This window comes from Conger conger, chromosome 13 (assembly GCF_963514075.1).
Source record: "Conger conger chromosome 13, fConCon1.1, whole genome shotgun sequence".
In the NCBI taxonomy this organism is placed as follows: domain Eukaryota; kingdom Metazoa; phylum Chordata; class Actinopteri; order Anguilliformes; family Congridae; genus Conger; species Conger conger.
Window position 1 is genome coordinate 7601929 of NC_083772.1, and position 10583 is coordinate 7612511.

The following is a 10583-nucleotide window of genomic DNA, read 5'->3' on the forward strand; positions in this document are numbered from 1 at the left end:
ACACACACAGCGTGAGCAGAACAAGCTAAATCATCTGAGCACTCTGAGCACACACACTTTGCAAAACAGTTTCTTGTATCTCATTTTTCGTGGCCTTGGTCTCTCCCTCTGTCTGGGTACGGCTACATCTTTTCCAGTCACGCCATAGTTGTTTTCTTGCTTCTGATTGGCTTTTACACACAGCGCATCCATATCTCAGAAACTTTTTATCAACCCACCCTTAACATTTTACTTCAAGAAAACGTTCTTTCCAGTGTTTTAAGGAGAAACAGAAATAATGCAATTCAGTGCAGTGTACTTCAATGCTGGGGTTATATAAAAAATAATACAATACAGTGCAAATATCATACTTCAGTGTACTTCTTCAGTGTTGTGTTAGTGGAAATTAGTATAGGTACTGATACATAGAATAACATAAGATAATCATACTGATTAATAAGGTAAACATAGAATATCATCCTGATTCAGAATAACATAAGATAATCATACTGATTAATAAGGTAAACACAGAATAACTAGGAATAACTAGGTAAAATATACTATAATCGCACCTGCAGACTCTCACATTGTAAATCGTTTTTGCTTTATAAACTTCAATGATATTGACAACACACTAGTTACACTTGGCAAAACTGTAGAATCCCGGAATATTATATGATGGATTACTTAGTTTTTATGACCAAATTGTATAGAAGCTCCAGATGCTTTTATTTTGAATTATTTTCTCATTTGCCATTCCCGGAAGTTACGCTCATGTTTGGGTCTGTTGTTCTGGTCTTGTGACCATAAGGAAACACAACCATTTCAGATGGGATTTTTTTATATGAATGTGTAATGCTAGTGCAACTAGTTGTATATTCTGGAAACTAGCTGCTTTTAAGAAATCCTAATAATGCTATAAAACAACTGCTTGAAAAATAGTGAACATTCGCAAGGTAACAGTTCATAAACTACAATATGTTCTTGTACGCTTGCTATCCTAATGTAGCCATGTTAAATGTGTTAGATGCGCGATATTTCAGGTCTGTTTGGGAATTAAAGACATTTGCCAACTCAGTCATGCTGTCGTATACCTAAATTATATAGCTTTTGTATCTACCAATGTACTGTTAATTCACGGTCTAATTTAAAATCCTTTTAAGCCTAGGAGCCCGGTATTGTGCTTTTTGGGGAATTTCCTTTAGGAGATTGCATGTGCGGAATGTTAACACTTTAATCTTTAATCTCAATAATTATTTGCATCAACTATGCGATTGATATATTCTTCGACAATAACCTAAAACCTGGCTAAAATCCTTTACCCATCATTTTACAGAAAGATGACATCTTCATTTGTGATTGGCTGCAAATTTCGTGAGAGGGTAAATGAGTTGATGACTACGGATACTTCCTTTCCCCTGGAATTAAAAGAAGAATTGGAGAAGATTTTGGGAAAGGATGAACCATCGATTCTATCTTTCAGAATCGCAAGGAAGTTACAAAAACATCTACAGAAAAGCGGTATGAGGACGAAGTATAAGCACGATGTGATTTCAGTTAAAATATAAAGGCCCGGTTTCACAGATTAAGTCTAGTCCTTGACGTACGTGAATTTTGAATGGTGATTCTCCATATAAAACACAATTTAGTCGAGGGCTAAACTTAATATGTCAACCCGGCCGAAACTCTATTGTAACTACATAGGCCAAGCCTTGTGACCATTGAATTTCGTTTTAGGGTACCCCGTGTACCTTCATCAGTTGTTGGAAGACGGTTCGATTTACCTACCTCCAGTTGAAAAGCCCCCAAGAGTAAGTGTTGCACTGCCATTTTTGATTTTCTAGAATAATGTAACTGCAGACCACTCATAATTAGTTTTCATGTTAAACTGGGCACATTGTCTTATTATCTTGCTCTTTATGACAGAATCCCCAGCTGGTAGCTCGTCTAGAGCGGATTAAAGCGAAACTGGCGAACGAAGAATACATGAGGATAACCAGAAATGTGAACGCTCAGGTAAACGCACGGAGTCCATGAACATTTCATTTTGTTTCTTTAAAAGGAACATTAACAGTCCCGGTATGTAGTATAAACTAGGAATACCGAACATTATAGGTTGAAACGCTGTGAACTGTATTTTTGTACACTACCCATCTTTTCACAGTTTAGATCTTTTTCCCAGACGGTTTGGAGACATGCCTCCATGTATGAGCCGCTTCTGTTGTACAAATCTTCCTTGGCATCCTGATTTGGAGGTGGATTATCTCTTTTTATTGAATAAACCTTTAATTTCATATGTGCTTTGACATTGGACACCATTCTGTTGACACAATTCGTTTGTACAGCCAGGTGTAATAAATTAGAAAGCTGCTTCCCTTACCTGGCACTACCAGTGCATATACAGTGTCCTCCATAATGTTTGGTACAAAGATCCATCATTTCTTTATTCGCCTCTGTACTCCACAATTTGAGATTTGTAATATGGTTAAAGTGCACATTGCCAGAGATTAATAAAGGCCATTTTTATACATTTTGGTCACCATGCAATTACAGCATTGTTTACACAGTCCCCCCATTTCAGGGCACTATAATGTTTGGGACACATAAATGTTACATAAATGAAAATAGTAGGCCCCTATGTTTAGTATTTTGTTTCATATCCATGACTGACTGACATCTGTGACCTATCGACATCATCAGCATCTTGCTATCTTATTTTCAGGTTGTCCTACAGGTGATACTAAAAATATTTGCATTTGAATAGATCTCTATGGGAATGGTGGGGGTGTAATAGATTCAGTTGTAAATAATTCTGACACAGTATGGAACACATTTGTTGGCTAAATGGCTTTGAGTCATGAAGGGTCCAAGGTATCAAGTGAGCTGTGAACGGTGCTGCTGCCAGATATGCAGTTTCTCCTGACAAATTTTCCTGTTGAACTCAATGGAAAAAAAAATATTCAGGAGAAACAATTAATTTTCTTATCTTCTGCATTTGATACCTTGCACCCTTGATGGCACTGTCCATGTGTGGTGTGATCAACTAAAAAAAAAAAGCCAATGATGTGACTCTCAGGATTAGACTCCAATAGCAGAGGAAACAATTTGACTTTGAAAAGTGATAATTTTCTCCCCAATTGTTTCTCTCATATAGGAACTGAATCGCCTTGGGACAATGGCTGACTTTGGGAGACAAGGTTTGGTTAATTCATTAATTATTTATGATCAGTGTTATGGAGTACTTTTAACTTCATATAGTTAAAATGTAGTTAGTGGCATAGTTGAAACATATAGTTAGATGTGTTACTACATTAAAACTGTTTGCCCAAAATAGTTTTTGGGTTGTCTATTTTGTGTCTATGAAAACAAAATTATTTGTTTTTGACATGTACACTTTTCCTGACCTTACAGTACGCTCAGTCAAAGCCGCTGTTGTCACGGTCTTCAATTTCCTCGTGACAGTTGTGGCAACATTCGCTTGCTCATACATGGGCAGTCAATATCTCTTCACTGAGACGACAGCGGTAAGAACACACCAAACTACCTTTCTCTGCACACACCTGTATACACCAAACCACCTTCCCCTGCACACACCTGTATACACCAAACCACCTTCCCCTGCACACACCTGTATACACCGAACCACCTTCCTCTGCACACACCTGTGAACACCAAACTACCTTCCTCTGCACACACCAAACCACCTTCCTCTGCACACACCAAACCACCTTCCCCTGCACACACCTGTATACACCAAACCACCTTCCTCTGCACACACCTGTATACACCAAACCACCTTCCCCTGCACACACCTGTATACACCAAACCACCTTCCTCTGCACACACCTGTATACACCAAACCACCTTCCCCTGCACACACCTGTATACACAAAACCACCTTCCCCTGCACACACCTGTATACACCAAACCACCTTCCTCTGCACACACCTGAATGTCTATAACCCATCCTCCTTCACACACCTGTGCATACAAAACCCCATTACTGTGCAGACACAGGTACAGCACAAACAGGACCCACACAATCTTGACTAGTATGGCTTGATTTGTATATTATCAGTAAAGTATTACCTGTAAATAAATATTGCTGGGGATTTGTCAGTGATAACATGTATTTTACTGTGATATGTGACCAACCCATGATTTTTGCCCCAAGCTGTCTTGGCATTGTCTATCTGCCAATGGTCCCGAGATTAGTTCTTCCCTGAGCCCATCAATTAGCCAGATTAAGATACAGATTACTTGGTAAGAATGTGGTAAAATACAGCAGTGTCCTGAGTGTTTGTATGTGCTAATGTGTTACAGAGGGTGATTTCTGCAGTGATCGCAGCCTCTGTTGTGGGTCTTGCAGAGCTGTACGTTCTGGTCAGAACCATGGAGGGGGAATTGGGGGAGCCGTAGCAACCATAACCTGCACAGACCTCTGCCAGGCTTATCATAGGGAAACAAACTCCAATTCAAGATCACCACTAAGGAAACCAACCCCAATTCAGACCCATCGCCCAGGAAATCAACCCAAATTCAGACCCATCACCCAGGAAACCAATCCCAGTTTGGATGCAAAGCAGGGAAGTCCGCCCTCAAATCAGCACATCGCAAAATACTGGAATCTTTAAAGCGATGTCTTCAGTCAGTGTTTCTGTTAATAGATGTGTAAAATCTTTTTAGGAGTATGTATCACACATGTGCACATGACTGGAAAGGCTGCTGTTAAATGAATCATAAAATATTTAATGTGTTCCTCTTGTTGCTACTGCCATTCAGTGCTGTCGTCTGCCCCAGTCTAATTATTAAAGTCTTGTTTCGTACTGTTTTATGTTTGACATTCATTTCAGTGGTATTCCCATTATTGACTATGGCAATATTAAAGTCAGATTTCCTAGCACTATGTTAAGAATGTGACAGTATGGTAGAGTTGATAGAGCTAGACCTGAGTAACCAGTTTCTTAATGTTGCACCTTTCAGCACAGTACCCTGGATAACTTCTGTAATTATCCAGCTGTATACATTGAGAATCCATGTAGAAATGTCAAGATGTGGTTTTCAAAGCAAATAAACAACGTGTTTTGTAAAAACTACCCTTCAAAACTTCATACACTTTTCTCAATGTCATATTCCTTTTATTCACACATCCCAAATGAAAGCATTCCAGTGCAAACCGAACAGTGCAAATATGCAATTAACCATTTAGACCCCCCCCCCCTCCCCAACTACCTTATGTCCACTCAAATGTAATTATGTTAGCATCATAATTTTCACATACAGCTGCAATCTTATTAATCTGCACTAGTACTCAAACCGAATGATCAGACAAACGAAGCATGAAAGGGCCCTGATGGCCTACCTTTGCCTAAAGCTTTCAGACATGAGCAGTCCGCTTGCAAAAAATACAGGCCTTCCAATCATGCACAAATCAGGAGATATTAATCATGTTTAGAAGAGAGAAGTCAACAGATACTGGAAGACAAAAACACCCTGAAAACCTAAAACTTTAGTCTGACAAAAGGACTCCAAAATTGTATTATTTTACTGCACACTCAAAACGTAATCATTGTCTTCTCTGATCATGTGTCCTGCCATGTAAGAATGTAACTTGTGTCAGGAATCGAGCATCGTTGACACATAAATGCTCCAGGACTGACTTGAATAAAATGCATTCCGCTCCAGCATTGCATTCTCATTCCATGGTTTTAGAAAGCCACTTATTTTGTGTACCATCTGGAAATGACTCCATTACAAGTGTCTCTGCTGGGTTCTCCACGTTGCCCGTTACGGTAACGCACAGAACGGCCTGATACAGGAGGCCAGGAGAAAGCTCTTCTCCAGGCACGGTCTCTCAGTACGGCTTACTCTGCACAGGGGAGAGCATGGAAACACGCACACGCATACACACACGCACACACACGCACACACACACACACACACACACACACACAAAGACACACACACGCACACATACACACAATTCAAATCACATTTTTCCCACAACATTAAACCATGAAAATTGAATTTATCAGGCTGTCCCTCAGAACTGAGCAGCTGGGCCAGGGTGAAGCTGGTTAAAAAACATCCTCTGTTTACTCTAGTTATAGTTGTTCTGAATTTACTACATGCCTTAGGAAACCAAATCTGGTAATAACAAACATGATAGATGAAAAAATTAATCTGTTTTTACATACCTTTTTTGCCTCTTGTTTTACTGTATGGGGGAAATAAAACAGTGAGACTTAAATATGATTTATTTATTAGCCGGCACTTCTCCGCAGTTCATTAAATACATCTCAACACAGTAAATAATAGTGTATAAATAAACAACAGCTATAGCTTTAGAATGCCTACAGAATAGATGCTAGCAACAAACCACATACATCACATTGTTGTGCACCCTTCCGATAACCCACAATACAAATTGAAACACTATGAAATCTCCTTTATCGCAATCCATTTGTCTGAATGACATGAAACCTAGTACAAACATTTTTTCAGTGGTCCTATATAAGAGTTTTAGAATGAACTTACGTGTATGGAGGTAGCGAAGCATCCACACCAGAAACACAATCATAAATCCTGCTAACCCAAAGCCCACAACTCCTAAAAACACCGAGCCCCAGTTTGCAGATTCTGAAACAACAACATCAGGTTAGTTAAATGACATTAATATTTATGTCTGTGTAGTTGTATGTGTGTACTTGAAGATGCGTGAGGATTCACCTGTGTGACAGGGTGAGGGAGCTCTATGGGTGTGTGAGGGTTCACCTGTGACAGGGTGAGGCTGCTCTATGAGTGTGTGAGGGTTCACCTGTGACAGGGTGAGGGAGCTCTATGTGTGTGTGAGGGTTCACCTGTGACAGGGTGAGGGAGCTCTATGGGTGTGTGAGGGTTCACCTGTGACAGGGTGAGGGAGCTCTATGTGTGTGTGAGGGTTCACCTGTGACAGGGTGAGGGAGCTCTATGGGTGTGTGAGGGTTCACCTGTGACAGGGTGAGGCTGCTCTATGGGTGTGTGAGGGTTCACCTGTGACAGGGTGAGGCTGCTCTATGAGTGTGTGAGGGTTCACCTGTGACAGGGTGAGGGAGCTCTATGGGTGTGTGAGGGTTCACCTGTGACAGGGTGAGGGAGCTCTATGGGTGAGGGTTCACCTGTGACAGGGTGAGGGAGCTCTATGGGTGTGTGAGGGTTCACCTGTGACAGGGTGAGGGAGCTCTATGGGTGTGTGAGGGTTCACCTGTGACAGGGTGAGGGAGCTCTATGGGTGTGTGAGGGTTCACCTGTGACAGTCAGGGTGAAGCTCTTGCGGGCGGGCACACGTAAGGAGCGGTGCGACACTCGACAGGTGTAGGTGCTCCCTGAGTCCGTGGGGGAGGGGTGCAGCAGGAAGAAGGCGGAGAGGGAGTAGGTGCCGTCGCGGTGGTGCCGATGGCTGGAGAAGAGCACGTTTTTCAGCACCTCCGGCAGGTGGCTGCCTCCCCTCTGCTCCTTCAGCCACTCGATGTGCACGTCCAGCGGGTAGTACCCCTGCGCCTCACACACCACCTTCTGCGCCTCCCCCTCCTGGAGCGTCAGGGACGCCCCCGTGCTCAGAGATACCTGCGGACTCTCTGCAGCCAGACACACAGACGGACGGACGGACAGACACAGGTGCTCTCAGTAACAGGTCAGTAGCAACCAAATATAAACGCCTGTATCCACTGAAACAAACGCCGTTCTCTGTCTGTCCTGCCATCAAACACAGTGGGCTCCAGAATTATTATTAATGGAGGGGAAAAAGGCTGCATATAATAAACAACGTGGATAATGATCTATATTTTATGTTCAAACATATGGGAAAACAATGTATTTTTCTTTCAATACATTCACTCTCATGTTTCAGTGTTTTTTATTTAGTAACCTCATTTTTTCTGAACACCACAGGCGCTAAAATTATTGGCACCCCTGACAGTTATTGTCGATAAAATCAAACAAAGTGAAAGTTGGCAATACAGTTTTTCCTTAATTGTAAATCTCAGTCTACAGGAACTACACTCACCAAGCACTTTATTAGGAACATTTTTACTTCATTACACCTACTTAGTAATGCGATTATCTAATCAGCCAATTGTGTGGGATCAATACAATCAATCATACAATCATACATACAATCATGTAGATACGGGTCAGGAGCTTCAGTTAATGGTAATAGAAAAAAGCTTATGTCAGTAACTATTATTTTTTAGTTTACAGCTTTTTTGTGCATGTTCATTAAGGGTGCCAATAATTCAGCAAATAACCCTTCAGGGAGGCCTGTAGCGTAGTGGTTAAGGTACATGACTGGGACCTGCAAGGTCGGCGGTTCGATTCCCGGTGTAGCCACAATAAGATCCGGCACAGCCGTCGGGCCCTTGAGCAAGGCCCCTTAACCCTGCATTGCTCCAGCGGAGGATTGTCTCCTGCTTAGTCTAATCAACTGTAGGTCGCTCTAGATAAGAGCGTCTGCCCAAATGGCAATAATGTAATGTAATGTAACCCCCCTGCCCCCCAGCAGACTCACCCATGATCTGCAGGACCACGTCATGGGTTGCGTACAGCGGGGGCACGTAGACCGAGCACACGTACGTCCCCTCGCTGGACAGAGAGACGGCGGGAAGCAGCAGAGAGCCGTCGCCCTTGACGACGGCGGCCGGGGACACGCCCGCGCCCGTGTTCTGGCCGGAGCGGCTGCTGTGGTGGAACAGTTTGGTCCGCTCGCCCCGGTGCTGCCTCACCCACTCCAGCGCCAGGTCCGGCGCCTTGTGATCCACTGCAAACTGGCAGTGCAGAACCTGCTCCCGCAACAGTCCCACGTCCACCGCGGGGGTCCGGGTCAGAACCAGCATCGCCGCTGCGAGGGGGGGGGGCGGGTTGTGCAGGGGAGTAAAACAATGATTCAGCGAATTAATGTCAGCGGAGTTCATTCATCTTTTACCTACGGACTAGTGTTTCGGGGTTTTGCTTCACTCGCTGCGCGTCCGCCCCCCCCCCACGCAAATCACCTGTCGTGACAATGGAGTCTTTGTCCCCGATGACGTGCGACTTCGCGTGGTCCTCCTGGGCGTCGATGGGCGTGGCAGGGGTGTGTCTTAAAAAGGTGGTGAGGACGAAGTGGCCGCTGTGCCGCAGGGTGCAGGTGAACCAGATGTCCTGCTCTTGTGCCCCGCGACCTGGCCAGAGCACCTGGATCCCACCGGTGCTGTACCTGCGAATATCACACTGCAGCGCCTCCACTCCCAGGTCAACCTGCCTCCTCATGTCCAGCTTTTTCCCCGAGCCTGTTAGACACAGTGAGGTAAGGCACTGTCGCTCCCATCAAAACTGCACTGCGTCCATGTCTGAATGGCACTCCGGCTGTTAACTCACCTGTGACGAAGAACGTGATGCCGTCCGGGTTCATAGCGCGGTCTCCTGGCTGTCCGAACTGCAGCATTGCATTTCGATAGCGGTAGTGAGTGTTTAAGTGTCCATTCAAATCAGTCTCGACCTGCTCCTCCGCCAGCTCACAGGGAAGCCAGCTCACCTCCTCCAGTAACACTGCACAGGACACCACACAATACATATTATGATTACTGCAGCAGGTATACTTGTTTAGAAAATTTGGGTGCTAGTCAAAGCAATACTTATGTTCAATAGATGTGCTGCATAGACGTTTAGTAGATTCGAGTTCCATCGTTAAATAAGTAGCCAATTCAAAGCAGAACTCGGTAGGATTATTTAATCGTCGGCAAAAGTCTGGCTGTAAACAAAATTACGTCTAAATGATATTTGCCACTGGTGAAGCTGATGTCATGACGTCGAGTAATTTTGTGCTACCTTGTCATCTGACTGTGTCCGGACTATATTTATGGGTGTCTGTATACCGCTAACACGAGCTAAGCATGTAGAAATCTTGTGCAGAATATTTATTCATTTGAAAGACAGCGTTTTCAACATGAACTACTCAACATGAACTACCCAACTACTGTAGATTGACCGACTGCTACAGCTACCAGGTTATGATCCCTTCGACAGAAATGAACTATATATGTCGCTATTACTATACATTAAGCAGAAAAATAATTGTGGAGGAAGCAGCCGTGCAATTAACAGATGAGATACCAACCTGAATAAATAAGTGTACTGAGAAGAACTATAAAGCGCGTCACCATGTTGCCTCAGAATGTGCTCATATGAGCCCAGCACTCCAACCGCCGTTTCGTTTCAAGTGGATAAATATAGCTAGTGCTTTCACTTTCATTTTTGGAGTAACATAACGTTGTCAGCCCATCCTATTTTTTAAGATAAAGTTTTGAAATATGAGTGACACCTCTCCCAATTGGTTAAAAATCTTGTTAACCAGGACCAGCTATAAACACACATTTCAAAGATCGTGTCAGTGTTATACAGCTTAAAAAGTATTATTTTAGCTGCATTGTGGTTCGCTCATTTGAACACAAACGTTATAAAGACGAAACTAATACGTGTTTTGTCTATCTGTCTTACAGATAGTCAAACACTGAACGAGGATTCATTATCAGTAAATTGATAAATGGTTATATTAGTAAGTGTGATATTGTCTAAATTTGGCTGCGAACCGA

General features: G+C 43.1%; 2 protein-coding genes across 3 annotated transcripts; one reads left to right on the forward strand and one right to left on the reverse strand.

Annotated features, from left to right (window-relative positions):
* Window positions 1-754: 754 nt before the first annotated feature.
* tmem199 (transmembrane protein 199) lies at window positions 755-5090 on the forward strand. Its single transcript, XM_061217736.1, has 7 exons — window positions 755-935; window positions 1316-1500; window positions 1717-1790; window positions 1906-1995; window positions 3134-3176; window positions 3391-3503; window positions 4303-5090. The coding sequence occupies exons 2-7, from the start codon at window positions 1320-1322 to the stop codon at window positions 4396-4398; spliced, it is 597 nt and encodes a 198-aa protein (XP_061073720.1). The 5' UTR covers window positions 755-935; window positions 1316-1319; the 3' UTR covers window positions 4399-5090.
* Window positions 5091-5204: 114 nt separating this feature from the next.
* On the reverse strand, window positions 5205-10394 carry dhrs13b.2 (dehydrogenase/reductase (SDR family) member 13b.2). Of its 2 annotated transcripts, XM_061216851.1 has the most exons (8): window positions 10109-10378; window positions 9370-9540; window positions 9006-9281; window positions 8525-8854; window positions 7266-7595; window positions 6517-6618; window positions 6177-6196; window positions 5205-5848 (listed from the first exon to the last, which is right to left on the reverse strand). In XM_061216851.1, exons 1-8 carry the CDS (start codon window positions 10152-10154, stop codon window positions 5834-5836), a joined length of 1290 nt encoding a protein of 429 aa, XP_061072835.1. In that variant the 5' UTR covers window positions 10155-10378; the 3' UTR covers window positions 5205-5833. The 2 variants fall into 2 exon arrangements, with proteins under 2 accessions (XP_061072835.1, XP_061072836.1); XM_061216852.1 differs by lacking the exons at window positions 5205-5848; window positions 6177-6196; window positions 6517-6618 and adding an exon at window positions 6642-7136 and having other exon boundaries at window positions 7223-7595; window positions 10109-10394.
* Window positions 10395-10583: the final 189 nt, after the last annotated feature.